The following is a 21625-nucleotide window of genomic DNA, read 5'->3' as shown; positions in this document are numbered from 1 at the left end:
CCATTAATTTCATGGGACGTTGGTGGTTCTGTGGGTTAAACCACAGAGCCTAGGGCTTGCCGATCAGAAGGTCAGCGGTTCGAATCCCCGCGATGGGGTGAGCTCCCGTTGCTCTATCCCTGCTCCTGCCAACCTAGCAGTTTGAAAGCACCTCAAAGTGCAAGTAGATAAATAGGTACCACTCTGGTGGGAAGGTAAACAGCGTTTCCGTGCGCTGCTCTGGTTCGCCAGAAGCGGCTTAGTCATGCTGGCCACATGACCTGGAAGCTGTACGCCGGCTCCATCGGCCAAAAAGGGAGATGAGCGCCGCAACCCCAGAGTCAGCCACGACTGGACCTAATGGTCAGGGGTCCCTTTACCTTTACTTATAACAGGGGCAATACAGATATAGGTAAAGGTAAAGGTACCCCTGTCCGTATGGGCCAGTCGTGTCCGACTCTAGGGTTGCGTGCTCATCTCGCTCAAGAGGCCGTGAGCCGGCGCCTTCCTAAGACACTTCCGGGTCACGTGGCCAGCGTGACGAAGCTGCAGCTGGCAAGCCAGCATCAGCGCAGCACACGGAAACGCCGTTACCTTCCTGCTATAAAGCGGTACCTATTTATCTACTTGCACTTAAGGGTGCTTTCGAACTGCTAGGTGGGCAGGAGCTGGGACCGAACGACGGGTGCTCACCCCGCCGCCTCTGGGAGCTAACCCCAGAGTCGGCCATGACTGGACCTAATGGTCAGGGGTCCATTTACCTTTTTACTCTGAGCAGAATATGGCTGTATTCACCCCAAACATTGAAAGTGCTTTGATACTTCTTCAAGCAGTCACGGCCTCCCGCAAAGAGTTCTGGGAGCTGTAGTTTGTTCAGGGTGCTGAGAGTTGTTAGGAAACCCCATTCCCCTGGGAAGAGGGAATGGTTGTTTAACCAATATGGGGATTGTAGCTCTGGGAGAGGAACAGGGGTCTCCTAACAGCACCTTGAACAAACTACAGCTCCCAGAATTCTTCACTGTTGAAAGCGGTGCCATAGTGCTTTAAATGTCTGGTGCGAATGTGTCCTTTGTTGGACAGGATCCCAAACCATCACAAGTTCAGCTAACTATAGCAGGCTTCTTTCCAACCTGCAGAAATGTATTTATATTTTAAAGGAGGGGAACATTCCCCAAAAACGTTCCCTCCTTGCGGTCTGAAGTGGTGCAGATCGTTCTTTTCTCGCCTCAGAATTTCTCTGCCTTGTTCTGCTGCCTCGGTAGAATGGGGCCCTTTTTTTTGCCTAAGACAGGAAGGGACTTTCAAAATCTCTTTCCTCCTCTAATGTTGTCCCTGTAGCAGAGGGCTGTGTCAGATGTCATATAGCTCTCTGAGAAAGCTTCACTTGCGAGAGCGCCTCCTCCCCCAGTCCTTCGCTGCCTCGTTTCTTGAACCTCTGAGCATGTTCTAGCAACATGGATGGGAGACAGGCTGCCTCCAAGTGAAACGAAAGACTACTGGTTATGTGTCCTCCCTTCCTTATGCAGGGAAGTTTGGTAGTACATTTCATCTACAGTGGTACCTGGGGTTACATACACTTCAGGTTACACACTCTGCTAACCCAGAAATAGTGCTTCAGGTTAAGAACCTTGCTTCAGGATGAGAACAGAAATCATGCAGCGGGGAGGCCCCATTAGCTAAAGTGGTGCTTCAGGTTAAGAACAGTTTCAGGTTAAGAACGGACCTCCGGAACGAATTAAGTACTTAACCCGAGGTACCACTGTATTAAAAACACATGCATGCATCTCCCAGTTTCCCTGGGGTGGGGGTGGAAGGGGGCAGTTTCCCCTGCTGTTCTGTTGGGTAATTAAACAAACCCCTGTGTTGCAAAATATGAGTCAGCCATATCAAAAGCAACACGATGGGCCAGAAACAATTACAATGTGAAAAAACTTTATGGAATAATTCAAAACATCAAAACTAACAAACTGAAGTCTCTGAAAGTCCTTAAATGAATCACGGTGCCAGACTTTACTCTGGAACAGTGACTACATAATCGCATGAGCACTGTTCCAGAGTATTTTTCATTCTCATGTATATAATACCTATTCAAAAAAAGATGGGTTAATGAAGAAATTGCATATCTTTCTACTTACGAGTGTTGAACTAATTGGCTGATGAAGAATTCAACGAAACAGTAGTTGTTATCCGGAAACACTGTACAGCAGAGTTCAGAGTTGGGCATCAGAACTGCGACATTTGCTGATTATACAAAGCTTCACAGCTTGCTCTCTGCCGGGTAAAGTCAGGGACCGTGATTCATGATTGACTTTCAGAGACTTCAGTTTGTTAGTTTTGATGTTTTGAATTATTTCATAAAGTTTTTCACATTGTAATTATTTCTGGCCATCGTGTTGGTTCTGTTGGGTAAGCAGAAAGTACGTTTGGGTATTAACGATGCCAAGGGACCCCCATTTTGGACGACCTGAGAGGACTCCCTGGCTTATTTTTCTATTCAAGAGCATTATGGGTAATTAGAGCAAAGGAGAGGAATTTTGGGATAGCCTTCTGCAGAAAGCGCTATGATCTTACTTCAAACAGTTATGGCTCCCCTCAAAGAATTGTGGGAACTGTCACCAGTAATTGTCAGTTCCCAGAGTGGCAATTCCCAGAATTCCCTCTGAAGAGAGATTGATCGCTGAACCGCTCTGGGAATTGTAGCTCTGGGAGGGGAATAGGGGGCCCTAAGAATCCCCACATCCCAGTACCGATCTTCCTTTTCCTCTGTTTACTTCCCCCTGCCAAGTTTCTAGTCCCCTAGAAGTAATCCACTTGCTTTTTCCCCACCCCATTTTGAAGGACAATGCCCTGGGGGAACTTTCCGATGGAGAAAGGACACTTGTTTAGGCTGCCGGCAGCACTCAACAGGTGAGCCGCTTTTCCGATTCTGTATTTCCTTCCCCTTTTAGTCCGTGCCAGGTTCTTGCTAAGTGGGCTGCAAGTGTGTGGTCTTGAGTACAGAAGGAAAGAAGGCATCATCTCTTATAGGGGGGCTTGGAGAGCAAATTTGTTACAGTATCTTCTGCTAAGGTTAAGTCTTAAGGCAGGGAAGAAATGTCCAAGCCCGCAACAACTCTCACCGTTCACTTTTTGTTCCTAAAGATGCTTTCGAGAGATGCCTTGGCCCAAGGTATTCTGTGCTCTGGTAACGTTGAGATTGTATTGTTGCAATGTGCTCTACGTGGGGCTGCCCTCGAAGGCAGCTCCGAAACGTCAACCCGTCCCAAATGCAGCGACCGGCCATTTTCAAGCAGCTGCACCTGTTGCCAGTTTGTTTCCTGGTCCAATTCAAGATGCCCACATTACCGTTTGAAGTCCTAAATGACAGGTCCCAAATTCTTGAAAGGCCACCTCCTTCCCTACAGACCCCCTCAGGTTCTGAGTTTGGCGGGGGGTGGGTTGCTATTGTTAGCGCTCCTCTGCTCAGGGTAGCTCAGGGTGGCGGGGGCCCAGGAGAAGGGCCTACTCTGTGGTGGCCCCTAAGCGGAGGAACTCCTTCCGGCAGAGGTGCATCGGGCACTTTCATTATTCAGCTTCCAAAGTTTGCAGAAGACACACCTCTTTGCCCTGGCTTTTGACCCTTGAGGTGTATATTTTTAGGACTCATTTTTGTGATTGCAAATTGCTTTTTTTAACGTGTTTTAATGTTGTAGGGCAGGTAATGATAATAGCAATAGGAATAATAATGAATCAAACCATTTAAGCCTTACTCTTTGCAAAGCTTTAAAGTATTTTCATATCTGTGTTACAAAAAACGTAAGCTATCCATTTATTACCCTGACTTTTTATTTCATCTTCTGCATCTTCCCCCCCCCCCCCAAATCAGAGAGGTTTTTTAGTGCAAGATTTCCAGTTTTTATTTTGAAACAAACCTTTTTTTTCGGGTGCAAGGATTTTCCTGCCTACACACACTCCTTATCTCACAGGGATAGATTTTATTTTAGCTCGCCACCCGCCTCATGTTCCCCGTTTGCGTGAGAGACCCTGGCCCAGAAGAATCATCTTTTGCTCCTGCCTCCTCTATATAAAAAAAGAAGTCCCGTTTTTGCTTCAGTAGACAAGGGAATGGCTTCCGGCTGCTTGCACGCAGCTCTGCTGGGCTCGGCCAACAATGCCCCCGTTGTTTCCCCCCGGGGAACGACACGGATTCTTCCCCTGTGACGTCACTCCCTCCCTCGCCCTTCTCCCAGCCCCGGGTCCCAAAAGCACAGTTAAAAAACTCTGGGAAGCTTTTGGAAGCAGGGAGCCTGGCAAGGCTGTGGCTCCCCTGCCCACGCTTCCTCCCCCTGCCAGCCGACGGACAGGCTGTGCCTTGTCTGGGTCTCTGGGTGCTTTCTTAATTGGCAGAGACTCTTCCTTCTCTCCCATCCCCACCGCCCTGGGTCTCCCACCTCATCTTTGCCTCCGATCTGGGCGCTAATGAGGAGCACGGAAGACCGAAAGCCCCCGAAAAAGCAGCACATAGGATGATCGTGATCACTGCAGATGGTGACAGCAGTCACAAAATTAAAAGACGCCTGCTTCTTGGGAGAACATACCTAGACAGCATCTTCAAAAGCAGAGACATCACCTTGCCAACAAAGGTCCGTATAGTTAAAGCTATGGTTTTCCCAGTAGTAATGTATGGAAGTGAGAGTTGGACCATCAAGAAGGCTGATCGCCGAAGAATGGATGCTTTTGAATTAATGGTGCTGGAGGAGACTCTTGAGAGTCCCATGGACTGCAAGAAGATCAAACCTCTCCATTCTTAAGGAAATCAGCCCTGAGTGCTCACTGGAAGGACAGATCCGGAAGCTGAGGTTCCAATACTTTGGCCACCTCATGAGAAGAGAAGACTCCCTGGAAAAGACCCTGATGTTGGGAAAGATGGAGGGCACAAGGAGAAGGGGAGGACAGAGGACGAGATGGTTGGACAGTGTTGTCGAAGCTACAAACATGAGTTTGACCAAACTGCGGGAGGCAGTGAAAGACAGGAGTGCCTGGCCTGCTCTGGTCCAGGGGGTCACGAAGAGTCGGACATGGCTAAACGACTAAACAACAACAACAACAGGATAGGACATGAAGAAGAACTGGCCCCGCCGCAGAAAGATCCAGCCCCTCCTGCAAAACATAGGGTGCCCTCCCCACCCCACGGAGACCCCAGTATGGATCACAGTTTTGCACAGGAGATTCAGGGAGATGAATTACATGCGCACAGCCGCAGCTTTGGATTTGATTTGATTTAATAGTTATATTCCACTTTTCCAGCAACACAATGCCAAGCCCAAAGCGTCTAACGACCAGCACGGTTGCATTATAAAGCAGCAAAAATGGCAACCGCAGTAGCACATAAATAAAGCAAGCAGCAGCAAATTCATCAAAACAACTAAATCCATTCAGTAAAGTCAAAGTAATTCAAAATTTCAGAAATATCATACCTGCACATTTACTTACTTACTTATTTAAATGTACATGCTACCCTTCTTCCAAAGGTCACAGGGCGGTTTGCAGCATAAAACTACAAAAAGCATAACCCAGTAACAACAACAACAACACCCCTTCCCACTACTATACATTTTTTTAAAACCCTGTGACACCACTTTGACAAGTCATTCCTCACAAGGAATCCTGGGAAAACAGTTTGTTATGTGTGCTGAGAGTTGTTAGCAGACTCCCCCTGGTGGTGTGTGGTTGTGGGTCAAATTCGAAGGAGTGGTTCGGTCTGTGTTGGGGAAGGAACAGCTGTGAGCTTAACGAGCTTGCCTGTGTGCTAAGAATATCCGGCATTCCCCACCTGCCCCTTTGTTTCCACAGCAACCTCCTGCATTGTTGTTCCAGCTTTGGCAATTCTAAAGACTTCACGTGTCAAATTTTTATTGAACTTCCAAATCTTGACCCATGAATTACAGATTTCAAATTTGTTGTACATTTCGTTTTAAACCTTGGCTTTCCTCCTTTCCCTCTGTGCTGTTCTTAATCCTATCCCATTTACACCGGTCCTTAAAAGACCTACACCGGCTCCCAGTACGTTTCCGAGCACAATTCAAAGCGTTGGTACTGACCTTTAAAGCCCTAAACAGCCTCAGCCCAGTATACCTGAAGGAGAGTCTCCACCCCCACTGAGGTCCAGCTCCGAAGGCCTTCTGGCAGTTCCCTACCTGTGAGAAGCGAAGGTACAGGGAACCAGGCAGAGGGCCTTTTCAGTAGTGGTGCCCGCCTTGTGTAACGCCCTCCCATCAGATGTCAAGAAAATAAACAACTGTCTTGACTTTTAGAAGACATCTGAAGGCAGCCCTGTTTAGGGAAGTTTTAAATGTTTGATATCTTACTGTGTTTTTAATATTCTGTTGGGAGCCACCCAGAGTGGCTGGGGAAACATAGCCAGATGGGTGGAGTATTTATTATTATTATTATTATTATTATTATTATTATTATTATTCATTCTAATGTTTGTCTCCCCCCCCTTAATTCTCCCCTCTGCCCTTGCAAAGCAGAACAAATTCTGATTCCGCCCTGCACACGAGCGTGATGAACCCCAATCCGCAGGACACGTACCTGGGGCCCTCCCAGGGCGCCCCTCCTCCAAATCGCAAGAGCGGTGAGTGGCCCTTTTCCTCTGTCGGGTGGGGGGGGGGGAGGTCGCCTCTTCCCTCCCATCAAGGGGTGGATGGGTCAGAGGGAAGGATGGGAATAACTTTGGACATCCCCAATTTTGTGCCATCCAATCTCCTTGATTTTTTATTTTATTTTCTAATGTGCTGATTAGCAGACTAGCCAGGGAAATTTGGCTCTATTCCCACTATACATTTAAAGCACCATGCTGCCGCCTTTGAACAGTCATGGCTTCCCCCAAAGGATTCTGGGAGCTGTTAGTTTGTTAAGGGTGCTGAAAGTCTGATTCAACTTATTCTGCGCCCCTTTTCTCCCTCCCGCCCTCAGGTTACTTGGATAACGACATGGATAGCAAAGGTAACCACTGTCTCCTTGCTTGTCTCTCTCCCCCCCCCCCCCCTGTCCTTGCCTGGTGAATTTCTTAGGCCCCATAATGCTATTCCAAGAAGGGGGAGTCCCTTGCCAGCAAGGCTGGCTTATACATTTGGGGTGCTGGGTTGCCTGTTCCCATGGTGATTAGGAAAAGGGTTTGTCTACCCCCCCCCCCCATAAGCAAAGGCACTGAAAACTCCCACGCTGACTGTCGAGTCGGCAATGGCGTAGCGGTTAAGACTATGACCCGGAAGAGACCGTAGTTCAAATCCACAAAGCTTGCAGGGCTACCTCAGGCCAATTGCTGTCTCTCAGCCTCCGCTACCTCATAGGGTTTTTGTGGTGATCAAGTGAGGAGAGGTGGGGTCAGAACCACAAACACCACCCTGAGCTCCCTGGAGAAAAAGGCGGGATATAAATGCAAGAAATTGTGAAATAAAACCACACACGGCTGCAACAGTGGGGCAGCCACTGTGGAAAAATTTAAGGCAACTTGGGTGCCCTTGCCCAAAAAAGAGCATTGCCGCTTCCTTAGAATCAACTGGCTCCGCTGTGACCATTTCCTGACATCAAGACTACATCTCCCATCATGCTCTGGTGGTCTGTGTGCTCGATCAGGGCATGCTGGGAGACATGGTGTGGACCCAGCTGCGGAAGTGACAGTTCCCTGCAGCCTTGCCTCTCAACACCACAGGGGCGTGGCTTCCCCAGGCTCCACCCCTGAAGGGGAGGAGCCACAACTGGCCTGACCAGCTGTCCTATCTCCACCTGACCCCGGGGGATAGCTCAAGTCGGTAGAGCATGAGACTCTAAACCTCAGGACCATGGGTTTCTTCCCCATGTTGGGTGAAAGATTCCGACATGTGCAGGGGATTGAACTGGATCAGGGTTTCCCAAAACTGGGTCGTGGACTGTTTTGGACTACAATTCCCATCATCCCTAGCTAGCAGGACCAGTGGTCAGGGATGATGGGAGTTGTAGTCCCAAAACAGCTGGAGACCCAAGTTTGGGGAACCCTGGGGCTAGGTGATCCTCATAGTGATCCTTTCAATTCTACGATTCTGTGGTATTCCTCTCTTCCAGTGTTTCCCTTCCATGTGCCTTCCATCGAGGAGAGTCTCCTGGACGACGGCAAGCAGTTGCTGAAGCCCTGGGACACCAAAAAAGTAGGTGAATTGTGCGCAGTTTGAGATTCCAACAAAAGCTGCAGCCCCCAGACACTTGTTTTGTATGATTTGGCATTCCTTGATCACATAGGCATCGGAACCCCGTGTGGCCAATAAGTTCCCCATATCTGTATATTGATTTTCAGTTGACTCCACCTTCCTCTTTTCCTCTCTCAGCTCTCCTCATCGTCTGTCCGTCCGAGGTCCTGCGAGGTGCCTGGGATCCAGTAAGTACCATTGCAGATTTCCAGCTGGGAAGCCCTTCTATCCCGGCTCGGTCCCCAAGTTCCAGCCTCAACCACAAGTCAGTCATTTAGTGTCACCAGTCCCATGTTAGGGAATGGCCTTCCAGCAGAGAGATGGCAACCCTCACTTTTGACTCTCAGGCATCTCTTTTATTTATTCTTATAACAAAGTTTGTTTCCAGCCCTGATAATTTACGATTTTGCATTGTGGGAAATACATTAATGCATACCGTATTTTTCGCTCTGTAAGACGCACCAGACCACAAGACGCACCTAGTTTTTGGAGGAGGAAAACAAGAAAAAAAATATTCTGAATCCCAGAAGCCAGAACAGCAAGAGGGATCGCTGTGCAGCGAAAGCAGCAATCCCTCTTGCTGTTCTGGCTTCTTGGATAGCTGTGCAGCCTGCATTCGCTCCATAAGACGCACACACATTTCCCCTTACTTTTTAGGAGGGAAAAAGTGAGTCTTATAGAGCAAAAAATACGGTAAATATAGATCCACCTGTGTCTAACTTACCCACTTAAATGATAGGTTGGGGATTTGAAGCAGGCTGTATATTTAGGCCTATAACAATAATGATGGTGATCATGTACAGTGGTGCCTCGCAAGACGAAAAGAATCCGTTCCGCGAGTCTCTTCGTCTAGCGGTTTTTTCGTCTTGCGAAGCAAGCCCATTGACGGCTTAGCGGATTAGCGCTATTAGCGGCTTATCGGCTTAGCGGATAAGCGGCTTAGCGGCTTAGAAAAAGGGGGGGGAAGGCAAAAAACCCGCAGGAACTCGCAAGATATTTTCGTCTTGCGAAGCAAGCCTATAGGAAATTCGTTTTGCGAAGCACCTCCAAAACGGAAAACTCTTTCGTCTAGCGAGTTTTCCGTCTTGCGAGGCATTCGTCTTGCGGGGCACCACTGTAATTCTCTTCTTTTTTAAAATGAATATTTCCTCCCCATGTTAAAAAAGCGAAGCACAACTCCCTGCAGCTAGAAAGGATGCACGTGCGGGGGTGGGGAGAGGTTTTGTGCACATTTTCTAACTGCAGGGATTTTTTTTTTTAAATGGAGAATTGCATTAAAAATGTGATACCTGCCAACCTGCCTTTTGAAGTGATGCATTACGCTCTCTGTGTGTAAACCCATCTGAAGTCTTGAGTCCTCACCAGAACGACATCTCTCCCTCTGCCTGTCTCTCTTTCAGCATCTTCCCATCCCCAGACCAGCCTGCCAACCTGCCTCTGATCCCCACCGCCCTCAACACGGGGGGCTCCCTCCCGGACCTCACCAACCTCCACTTCCCCTCCCCGCTGCCCACTCCACTGGACCCGGAGGAGTCCGCCTACCCCAGCCTGAGTGGCGGCAGCAGCACCGGCAACCTGGCCAACACCATGACACACCTGGGCATCAGCGGCGGCATGGGGCTCGGCCCCGGCTACGACTCCCCAGGTGACACCTTGACCGTGCGCAGAGGAGCCCAGCCGGGGAACTCAGGAGAAGCGCTGGGGCGGGGTGTGTGTGTGTGTGTGTGTGTGTGTGTGTGAAGGCTTGGTGTGTGTAGCCAAACAGTGGGCAGAACCACAGGATAGCCCCACAATTGGCCCTTCCTCAAACCACCAAACTGTGGAATGCGGGGGAGCTGATAGGACAGGAAATGTCTGGTCTGTAGGCCAGATGTAAATAAAAATAAATCAAAATTTGTTATTACTATTACAGTGGTACCTCTGGTTATGTACTTAATTTGTTCCAGAGGTCCATTCTTAACCTGAAACTGTTCTTAACCTGAAGCACCTCTTTAGCTAATGGGGCCTCTGGCTGCTGCCGCGCCACTGTTCTCATCCTGAAGCAAAGTTCTTAACCCGAGGTATTATGTCTGGGTTAGAGGAGTCTGTAACCTGAAGCGTATGTAACCCGACGTACCACTGTATTATTAGATGTGGGCCACCAGGCCTCAGCATTGGGCCTGGGGGGCTGTTTTCACCAAACCACCCCCTTTGTGTCCCAAACAGGGTCACAAACAATTGGGAACTTAAGAGTGAGTCCTTATTCGTCCTTTGCTGGAGCATGGCGCACTACCCCACCCATTCCGATGGTGGGCAAGAGAGGGAGATTGCCTTCCTCCAGGGCCACTGGGGCCGCAGTGTTTAGTCGATCGACTGATCAGTTAGATCAACTGCCCTGCCAACCTAATGCCCTCCAGATTTTGCTAAGCCACACCTCCCTTCACCCTTGACCTTTGGCCCTTGCTGGCTGGGGCTGATGGGAAGTGGAGTCCCACAACATTTGGAGGGCCCACCACCAGGTTCATCCATTTCAGTAGGTCTGCTCTGGGTAGGACTTAGTTGAATGCGACCCGTCGGAGGCTGCGACTCTCGGTTGTATTCAGTCAAGTCCTGCTCACAACAAACCCATTGGGGGGAATTCAGCATAGCACAAAGGAGATTGTTCCATCAGATAAGCAGAGATTGCTTGCACTGGTGGAGCAATCTTCCTTCTTCTCCTGTGTGGGTTCTACAAACACAAGCCAATTGCGGTGGGGCACCGGGAAGAGTGTGGGGAAGTCCCGTTGCCCTAGCCTAAGTTCTCAGGCGGGCTTCCACTAGTGGGATCTGTTAGTTAAACCTGGCCTATTGAAATGAACGAACCCAAGTTGGGCATGTTCATTAACGGGTTTCTTTTAAGTATTACAGGGACGCAGGTGGCGCTGTGGTCTAAACCACAGAGCCTAGGGCTTGCCGATCATAAGGTCGGCGGTTCGAATCCCTGCGACGGGGTGAGCTCCCGTTGCTAGGTCCCAGCTCCTGCCCACCTAGCAGTTCAAAAGCACGTCAAAGTGCAAGTAGATAAATAGGTACCACTCTGGCGGGAAGGTAAACGGCGTTTCCGTGCGCTGTTCTGGTTCGCCAGAAGCGGCTTGGTCATGCTGGCCACATGACCCGGAAGCTGTACGCTGGTTCCCTCGGCCAATAAAGCCAGATGAGCGCCACAACCCCAGAGTCATCCGCAACTGGACCTAACAGTCAGGGGTCCCTTTACCTTTTAAGTGTGACAGTGTCATTAGCCCAGTGCCATCTGCTCTGGCAGCAACTTTCCAAAGTCTTCAGTCTTTCCCATTTCCCTGGCACCTGAATCTATGACATGGTTCTGAACCCGATAACTTTAGCATAAGCTGGGGGTTCCCTCTCCCCTCCTATTCGGGTGGTGGGCATGTATCAACTCCCAGCCCCCTTGCCCAGCTTTGGGAATTGAGGGCCTTCCTTCCACTCCCTTCTGAGGTCCATGTGGTTGGGAGTATGTGCCCATGCCATTTTTCTGTTCTCACCTCCACCTGTGTGCTCCCATTGCCCCCCCCAGTCCACGATTGCGCCACACACAGGGCAGGGGGGGGGTGTTCATGTGTCTCCATGGTTAATTGTGTGTGTACGCGAGGGAGATGTGGTTCACACCTAACGGTGAGCTAAACCGTGGCTTGCTGTGGTTTGGTGGATGTGCGGGTTCCCAGAGCAAAGATGTTCAGAAGAACACAGCTCCTTTGCCGCTTCCTTGGTCCTCCTCCTGTAAAGGAAGCCATGGTTTGCCTTGGCACATTGCCCAATCCTGGGATCAGGGTTTTTCTTTCTTCTGGGTTTGGACCTACCTAACGGTAATCTAAGTCACGGTTTAGTCCTGGATCGTACCTGAGCAGCAAGACTGGGTGGGAGTGCAATTGTCATTCTGGGAACCTACTTGTCCACAGTGCACCATGGTTTGGTTTAGCACATTGTGCCAACCAGGGCTCATGGTTTATCTTGTTTCCGGGTTCAGATCTAACACCAAGCTGAACTGTGGTTTAGTCCTGGGTCGTATGGCAGCAACATGACCGTGTGGGGTGATCGGGAGCCCTGTGGTTGCGACCATCACTCTGGGAACACACTGGTTTGCAGTACACCATGGTTTTGGTTTGTAGTACACCATGGTTTGACTTAGCCAAGGGTCAGCAAACTTTTTCAGCAGGTGGCCATTCCACTATCCCTCAGATCTTGTGTGGGGCCAGATTATATTTTGAAAAATAATTTTAAAAAATGAATGAATTCCTGTGTCCCACAAATAACCCAGAGATGCATTTTAAATAAAAGGACACATTCTACTCATGTAAAAACACGCTGATTCCTGGACCATCCAGGGGCAGGATTTAGAAGGCGATTGGGCCGGATCCAGCCCCCGGGCCTTAGTTTGTCTGCCCATGATCTTAGCACATCCTCCAAACCAGAGCTTATCTTGCTTCAAGGTTCAAACTTAATGCTACACTAAACCAGAGTCATGCGGCAGCAGGCAGACCGTCCTTCCGGCAACCTGCTCGTTCGTGTCCACTCCACGGTTTGGCTCATAGCTATCAACTTTTCCCTTTCCTTGCGAAGAATCCTATTCGGAAGAAGGGAATTTCCCTTAAAATATAAGGTTATAAATATAAGCACCAATTCTGTGAATTGGCCATATCTCCACTGCTATTTGTAGCACAATACTACTTATAATGTCATTTTTATAAATTGCTCTCTGGTCACTGACTGTATTAAAGATATTTGATTTGATTTGATTTGAAGGGAAACGTTGACAGCTATGGTTTGGCGTCTGGTGTGAACCGGGCCTGTATGTGTGTGTGTGTGTGTCTCTCCATTTCCTCCCCCCCCCCACTCACATTTATTTATTTCGTTCTGTTCTTTCTTTTTGTCCCCACAGGGCTGTGCTCATCTATGCAGAGTTCCCTCAGTAACCCCTGCATTCAGTCCTCGCTTAGCAACCCCTCGCTGCAGGGCTCCCTGAGCAACCCCTCCCTCCGCTCGTCCCCCAGCAGCTCCTCCATCCCTTCCTCCATGAGCAACCAGTCCTTGCCCTCCTCCCTCAGCAACCCCTCCCTCTCCTCCTCCCTCAGCAACCCCTCCCTCCCCTCCTCGCTCGGCAGCCAATCGGGGCAGCCCAATCCCACCCTGCAGCAGCCTCAGCAGCAGCAGCAGCAACAGCAGCCCAGCTATGGCGGCTCCCCCTCCTCCGCTTCCTCCTCCGCCCCCGCCTCCTCCTACGCCCCCCTGAACGCCTCGCCCCGCCGCAGGGTCCCCCTCAGCCCCTTGACCCTCCCAATGGGCGGAGACTCGAGAAGGCCGCACCCTAAACAGTTTTCGCCAACTATGTCACCCACATTGTCCTCCATCACGCAGGTACGCACGGGGCGCTCTCGCGCGCTCGCTTTCGGCCTCTGCCTTTTTTGAAGAATAACTTTTAGATTGGTTCTTTTCCATCGTCGTGTGTTTTTCCCTCCCTCCATCTCATCTCAGCTTCCAGGGAAAAAGCACCCGCCCTCCTTTTCCTTCTCAGGTGGTAATTTTGCTGGAAAATGTTTCCCCAATGCCTCGTTTATTCTAGGCTGCTTCCAGAACCTTTTCCCCGGTTCCTCTGTTTTTCCCCTCTGAAAGGTTCCCGGGGGGGTCTAAGCAGGGTTGGCAGCGGAGCAACAGCGCCAGCTGCTGGGCTGTTTGGGAAGTGTCTCCCTCCGAGGCGCCACAACACACCTTAATGCGGCTCAAGCAACTTCAGTGCCATTCAGATAAACATCGCAGGTGTTCCCATCTGCTGGAGACTGTTCAGGCCTGTGCATGTGTGCATTCTCTCCCAGTCCCTGACTTTAATGACCTCATCTCTTGCCAGTAAGGAGCAGGGCAAAGCCCCCATCTCCTCCTGAACAGTTGTGGCCATCTCTCTGGGTTTTGGAGTTGCCTTTTCCCTAGGAGATGGTGCCAGCTGTTCAATGAAGCCAATGAAGGAAGAGATTGGTTTAAAAAGACAGCCAAGGAGAATGCAATGTTTTTGGGCAACCAGCAAGCAGCCAGTTTCCTATCCGAGAAATGTGGCAAGCCTCCGAAATGTAAAAGATCAAAAAAACACACGAGGTGAAGTTATTAGGACTCCCGTCCCCCAGCACACATGCATTAGGAACCTCCTTGCATAGCCAGTTTGCAACTTTAATCAGACATTGTCCTGAGTGGTGGGGTGAATCAACATCTCTCTCCTCTCCTCACTTCACCCACCTGGGTCTCTTGGCCTGCCCAGAGACTATTTGCGGGCTCCGTGTAGGACACATAAGTGCAACCCTGCAGGATCAGACCCAAACACCCATCTATTCCAGCCTCCTGTTCTCAGATTGGCCATTTAGATTCCTCCAGGAAGCCCAGAGGCAGGGCAGGAAGGGCTTCGCTGTTACAGTGGTACCTCAGGTTAAGTCCTTAATTCGTTCCGGAGGTCCGTTCTTAACCTGAAACTGTTCTTAACCTGAGGCACCACTTTAGCTAATGGGGCCTCCCGCTGCTGCTGCTGCGCCGCCGGAGCACAATTTCTCTTCTCATCCTGAAGCAAATTTCTTAACCCGAGGTACTATTTCTGGGTTAGCAGAGTCTGCAAACCTGAAGCATCTGTAACTCGAGGTACCACTGTACTCGTAAGAGCAGCTCTGCAGGATCAGGCCCCAGACCCCATCAAGTCCAGCATCCTGTTCTCAGATTGGCCAACCAGGAGCCAGTCTTCTGGGGTGGGGGGGCCTTGGCACAGTGCCATTCATGCCTCCCTCGCACCTAGCGCAGGGCTCAGCCCTACTCTGACTTTAGAGCTATGAAATTATCAGAGATGGGGCCAGTGGGTAGCGGTGAGGGTCCCTTCCACACCCCTTAAGGCCCTTGGCCATTGCCAAGCCTGCCCAAATGGCAGTGCCAAGCCTGGCAAACAGGAGTCGGGTACCACCTTGAGTTCTTGGCGGGGAGAATAGCAGGATGTAGAAAATGGACTGTAAAAAGCATCAGTACTTTTTACTTTGATATATGCCCACTAGGTGGAGCTCTCGATATCTCCCTTTCCTTCCTTTTCCTTCAATCAGGTCTTTCCACTAGACCCCTGAGTGGGCTGTACCATTTCAGGCTTGTGGGTAAGAGCGAACCATTTTGAACGTTCCTCTGGGTAACACAGAATTCTCTGCGTTAAATAAAAATAAAATAAAACAGATAGGCTTCCTCAGCCTGCTTATTCATGCAGGAATAGTTTTGTTTAGCTATAAGCCATAGCAAAACAGTAAGGGGGAAAAGGAACTGTTCAAGAGTTGAGCAACAAATTTAGTTATTAATTGCCCAGGCAACAGCGCTAATAAGGAGATGTGCACAGTAACATGGTTTTCATGATCAAACAGCAAAAAAACACACAAACTCAGCAGGTATGACTAAACCTCCAACAGATTTCCCCCCACAGGGATCTTTTATAAAGCAGACATAGAGTTGTATATAATTGCCAACCTCCCCCTGTGGCAGTTTTGCAAAATACAAGAAGACATTGTGACTTCTTCTTAACCAGGAAGACATTGAAGCTTAGCTCTGTGAAGCATTTCCTACATGGAGCTGTGTAGTTACTTTAATTTTTGTGTGTAGCAAATATCTATTTTTATTAATACATTTCCAGAAATTTCCAGAAACTTGGGCCCAATACAAACCAGTAAACACACCGGGATAAAAGAAGTGGTTTTAAAATCTCAAAAGAAAGGGAAAAGAGAGGGAGAGGGAAAAAAGAAAAAAAGGGGAAGAAAAGAAAATGAAAGAAAGGATAAAAAGAGCTGTGTAGTGATTTTTGAGGCAGATTCATGGAGGAGGTTTGTTGTCTGCATGGCTGCTGGTCCTGATGGCTGTGCAGGAATTGGCATCCAGGGAGGAACAACTGTTGCACGCAGCTCCTGGTTTGCGGACTTCCCCTTCCCATTGAGCCGCCGTGTAAACAGGATGCTGGACTAAATGGACCCCCTTTGGCCCGACCCAAAACAGCTCGTCTTTAGAATTGCAGGGAGTGACACTCTTTTTGCAGGAGCATCAAAAGGTTCCATTCCCAACCTGCAGTCTGAATTGGTACAATCTGCTTTTTTTTTAAGGGAGGGTGGAGTTCACCTCTGAACTCTTCCACCGCTGAACCCTCTGCACCCCGCTGCCTCAATACTTGGCGGGGGGCAGCGGCGTAACCCTTCCCTCCTTCCCCCTGCGGCTGCAGACTCCCTTTTAACAGGACTGGAACGCCTCTCTTCCCTCTCCAGGGGGTTCCGCTGGACACCAGCAAGCTGCCGGCCGACCAGAGGCTGCCCCCGTACCCCTACAGCCAGCCGGGGATGCTCCTGCCGCAGAATCAGAAGTCCCTCCACCAGGCGCAAGGGCCGGCCTCTCAGCAGGGGCGCCAGCCTGCCCAGCACCAGCACCAGCACCAGCACCAGCAGCAACACCAGCAACAGCAGCAGCAACAACAGCATCAACAGCAGCAGCAACAACAGCAGCAACAGCAGCATCATCTGCAGTCCCAGTGCCCCTACCCAATGCATTACCAGTCCAATTCTATGCTGCAGAACCAGTTCGGCCAGCAGCTGGGTGACTTCGGCCTGGGCAACGTGAGTATACTTGGTGTCTCCTCGTCGCTTGCCCCACCCCCTTTTGTGTCTGGGAGTTGCATAATAATAATAATAATAATAATAATAATAATAATAATAATAATAATTTTATACCCTCCTGGCTGGCCTCAACCAGAGCCAGGGCTTTTTCGGCTGTGGCCCCGATCTGGTGGAACGCTCTGTCACAAGAGACTAGGGCCCTGCGGCCCTAGAAATGATTCTAAAATCATTTCATTATAAAATCAGTTCAAATCAAATTAATGGCAACCATTAGGCTAAAGTTCTATGAGAATTACCAAAGGAGGTGGTCAGACTGAGCCTTGGCCAAAGGCCGGGTAGAACAGCTCTGTCTTGGAGGCCCTGCAGAAAGATGTCCCGCAGGGCCCTAGTCTCTTGGAACAGAGCGTTCCACCAAGTCGGGGTCAGTACTGAAAAGGCCCTGGCCCTAGTTGAGACCAATCTAACCACCTTGCGACTTGGGACCTCCAAAATGTTGTCATTTGTGGACCTTAAGGTCCTCCGCGGGGCATACCTGCGTGGCAAGTGTTCTCTATGGCTTACCAGGGGTGCCAGCCCCTTTGGCCTCCCCCCCCCAAAACACATTTTAAAGGCATCGGATGTCGATCAGCCGTATTCTTATTCGTATTCTTATCATCAATGCTTTTTTTCTGGTGGGGCGCAGGGATACGCATACCCCTAAACATTTTGTGAATCTAAGTTTGGCCTCATTGAGGGACAGTATTTCAATATGAGTAGGAAAATGAGAGTACCCCTAAACGTTTTTTTAGAAAAAAAAGCACTGCTTATCATCATCATCATCATCATCAAGCCACCCTGGTGAAGCAATAAAACACAGTATTAAGCAGCTCAAAACAACTCGTAAACAGAGAAATAAGGCGGCTCCTAAAACTGGGGACGTGGGTGGCGCTGTGGGTAAAACCTCAGTGCCTAGGACTTGCCGATCGTATGGTCGGCGGTTCGAATCCCCGCTGCGGGGTGAGCTCCCGTCTCTCGGTCCCAGCTCCTGCCCACCTAGCAGTTCGAAAGCACCCTTAAGTGCAAGTAGATAAATAGGTACCGCTTTATAGCGGGAAGGTAAATGGCGTTTCCGTGTGCTGCACTGGTGCAGGCTCGCCAGAGCAGCTTCGTCACGCTGGCCACGTGACCCGGAAGTGTCTGCGGACAGCGCTGGCTCCCGGCCTCTTAAGCGAGATGAGCACGCAACCCTAGAGTCGGACACGACTGGCCCGTACGGGCAGGGGTACCTTTACCTTTACCTTAAAACTGCCCACCTCAAGCACTGGCAACTCCTTGATTCCAGCCAGTTCATAAGGCAGCTTCTTCCTTATGAAGCAAGGGGTGGTTTTCTGGGCCTGCCTGCCTCAGGTGTTTGTGTGTGTGTATGTGTGTGTGTGTGTGTGTGTGTGTGTGTGTGTGACAGCCCGTCCTCCCCACCCTTCCCATCCTGCAACGTAGCACCAAAACCGGCCCTGGCCCACTCCAGCCTTCCTTTCCGCAGTTCGATCAATACGGCTACATGGACAACATGAGCGGAGGCTTCGCGTTCAACAGCAACGCCTTCTCGGACGACCTGGGTGCCTTAAATTACCCGCAAGGCGACAACATGGGCTTGTCGGGCAGTGGGACCACAAACACCAGCAGCAGCAGTAGCAGCAGCAGCACGCACGACCCTCACCTGCTCAACCGCCAGAACCTGAGCAACTCAAACCGCCATGGCCCCATCCCCAACATCATCCTCACAGGTAAGGGGAGAGAGTGGGGAGGAGGGAGCGAAACCCACCTTGGGGTCGGGGGGAAACATCCTGACAGGTGTTGTTGTTGTTGAGTCGTTTAGTCGTGTCCGCCTCTTCATGACTCCCTGGACCAGAGCACGCCAGGCACTCCTGTCTTCCACTGCCTCCTGCAGTTTGGTCAGACTCCTGTTTGTAGCTTTGAGAACACGGTCCAGCCATCTCGTCCTCTGTCGTCCCCTTCTCCTAGTGCCCTCCATCTTTCCCAGCATCAGGGTCTTTTCCAGGGAGTCTTCTCTTCTCATGAGGTGGCCAGAGTATTGGAGCCTCAGCTTCAGGATCTGTCCTCCCAGTGAGCACTCAGGGCTGATTTCCTTCAGAATGGAGAGGTTTGATCTTCTTGCAGTCCATGGGACTCTCAAGAGTCTCCTCCAGCACCAGAATTCAAAGGCATCGATTCTTCAGCGATCAGCCTTCTTTATGGTCCAGCTCTCACTTGCATACATCACTACTGGGAAAACCATAGCTTTAACTATACGGACCTTTGTTGCCAAGGTGATGTCTCTACTTTTTAAGATGCTGTCTGTAGCCTAATATTTTTGGGCAGGAAAAGTAAGAGCGAAGAGGCAATTGTCCAGATCCGCCGTCTGAAACAACTGCCTCACTCTGGGAACTGCAGAGGCAAAGCATAGCCATCGTGGTTATTTTAATTAATTTATTAAATTTCTGCGCCACCCTTCATCCGAAGATCTCGTGGTGGTTCGCAAGATGAAAATGCAGGATAAAAGCTCAAATAAGTAGAACAAAAGCAAAACAGGATAGCAGTGCGCGCGCACACGCACCCCAGACAAATTTAAAATACTGTAGAATATTGATCAGCCCAAGGCCTGGTGGAAGAGGGAACGTTTTTGCTTGGCGAAATAGCATGAAGGTGCCAGACAAACCTCCCTCGGGAAAGTGTAACACCAATTATAGTAGCCTTTGCTGAATTTGTCTAATGATTTTATTATTTGTACCCTTCCCATCTCAGTTGCCCCAGCCCCTCTGGGCGGCTTCCAACACATATAAAAATATGCTAGCACATTGAACATTAAAAACTTCCCTAAAGAGGGCTGCCTTCAGATGTCTTCTAAAAGTTGTTTAGTTATTTACCTCCTTGACATCTAATGGGAGGGTATTCCACAGGGTGGGCACCACCACCGAGAAGGCCCTCTGCCTGGTTTTCTGCAACTTCACTTCTCGCAGAGAGGGAACCACCAGAAGGCCCTCGGCACTGGACCTCAGTGTCCGTGCTGAATGATGGGGTGGAGATGTTCCTTCAGGTATACGGGGCCAAGGCTGCTTAGGGCTTTAAAAGCACCAACACTTTGAATTGTGCTCGGAAACGTACTAAGAGTCAGTGTAGATTCTCCAGGACCGGTGTTATGCTGTCCCGGCGGCCGCTCTGAGTCATCAGTCCAGCTGCCGCATTCTGGATTAGTTGTAGTTCAAAGGTGGCCCCACGTAGAATTCCACAATTTAACTACCGTAGATTCCAGCATATAAGATGACTTTTTAACCCCGGGAAATCCTCTAAAAAGCCGGGGGTCATCTTATACACCGGGTATGGGTTTGCTGGGCAGCTGTAGTGGGCGGCGGGCTCCGCTCCACGCTGGGAGGCAGCTGCCCAGCGAAGCTGGCTTAGCACCGCTGGGCAACTTCTCCAGCGTGCTTCCTCCCGGCACGGAGCCTGCCGCCCACTGCCACTGCCACGAATAAGACTGGGCGTATAAGTCGACCTCCCAAATTGGCAGCTGTCAATTGGGGTCGTCTTATACGCCCATTCGCCTAATAAGCCGGAATCTACGGTATGCACCGTGTGAGGAAGAAACTTCTCTGTGTCTGTACATCTCTTTTTGCTCTCCGATCCTTCCCTCCTCTAGGGGACTCCCCACCCGGGATCTCCAGGGAGATTGCCACCGTCCTGGCGGGCATGCCGGGCTTTGAGATGGACTCCTCCTCCCTGGGTCTGGATGAGGACCTGAGGATCGAGCCGCTCACTTTGGACGGACTCAACATGCTGAGCGACCCCTACGCCCTGCTGACCGACCCGGCCGTTGAGGATTCTTTCCGCACCGACCGACTCCAGTGAAGGAAGGGAGAGGGCCGCAGTGCCGAGAAACGCCACCCCTGCGAGGTGGACCCTCTTGAGCCACGAAAAAACAAAACAAGAGGGGCTGGGGACAGCGGAGATTGTGTTTGCCCACCCTGCCTTTCCACCCCAAGTGTCGTCATCCCCTCCAAGCTTAAAACGCCTCCTAGGGTGCTCCGGGACCGGACTTTGCAACGAGCACTTGCAATCCCAGGTTATAGGGGACCGGGGCAGGGGTCGACCCCCCCAGGGTCAGGGAAGACGCCTCTGCACTCTTTAGAGGCGGGGGCGGGCCACGAGAGTTTTCAGCATCCTCCCCAAAGCAGGAGAGAACGTACGCAATCTAGGTGTTAGCGTTCCAGTTCCCTTGAATCGGGGAGTTGGGGGAGCTCGCATTTGTGTGAATCCAAGTGTCTGCCCCCTCCCTCAAAATCAATTCCAGCCATTTCGTTTCCCCAAGTTTATTCCTGTGTAAATTTCGTACCTGCACCCGATAGCTATAGAGACTTTCGTAGCGTGCAGAGCATTTTTTTTGGGGGGGGGCGGCGGGTTACGTTCTCGTTTTCTCTCTTTTTTTGGCCTAATCATGTTTTTTTTAAATTTTATTTTAAAGAAAAGCAATTATGTACATAACTGCCCTTCTCTCCTGCCCCCCCCCCTCCTCCAGAGCTGCCGTGTACATATGGGGGAGAGGAAGAAAGGGGGGGCGTTTCTCTTGTAAAGCACTTGTAACTTTGCATCCTTATCTGTCGTGAGGTCTGGCTTCTGTGCTTGAGTTCGGGCAGAGGGGGGAGCTCAAAGTAGGGGGGGCTGTGGTTGGGTTCAGCCCATACCTCACCTTTCCTTCCCCTCCGCCCCCACTGTGGAAGAGATAAACCAGAGCGATTTTATTATTATTTTTTAAAATATATGTTAATTATAACAACA

At 50.3% G+C, this 21625-nt stretch overlaps 1 protein-coding gene across 1 annotated transcript in view; it reads left to right on the top strand.

The window, feature by feature from the left end:
- Nucleotides 1-21625, top strand: part of CRTC2 (CREB regulated transcription coactivator 2) — a 40672-nt gene extending 19047 nt beyond the window's left edge. The window contains exons 5-14 of the mRNA XM_083715650.1: nucleotides 2818-2886; nucleotides 6492-6595; nucleotides 6937-6966; nucleotides 8065-8147; nucleotides 8325-8374; nucleotides 9587-9831; nucleotides 13099-13574; nucleotides 16472-16816; nucleotides 18336-18579; nucleotides 20490-21625. Of these exons, the coding sequence (XP_083571776.1) occupies nucleotides 2818-2886; nucleotides 6492-6595; nucleotides 6937-6966; nucleotides 8065-8147; nucleotides 8325-8374; nucleotides 9587-9831; nucleotides 13099-13574; nucleotides 16472-16816; nucleotides 18336-18579; nucleotides 20490-20698 (1855 nt within the window). The 3' untranslated portion in view covers nucleotides 20699-21625. The remainder of the gene's footprint in view (nucleotides 1-2817; nucleotides 2887-6491; nucleotides 6596-6936; nucleotides 6967-8064; nucleotides 8148-8324; nucleotides 8375-9586; nucleotides 9832-13098; nucleotides 13575-16471; nucleotides 16817-18335; nucleotides 18580-20489) is intronic.

Source organism: Podarcis gaigeae (genome assembly GCF_964106915.1).
Source record: "Podarcis gaigeae genome assembly, chromosome: 16".
In the NCBI taxonomy this organism is placed as follows: Eukaryota; Metazoa; Chordata; class Lepidosauria; order Squamata; family Lacertidae; genus Podarcis; species Podarcis gaigeae.
The sequence above is the reverse complement of the archived record's forward strand: the minus strand, read 5'-3'. Positions and strand labels throughout refer to the sequence as shown.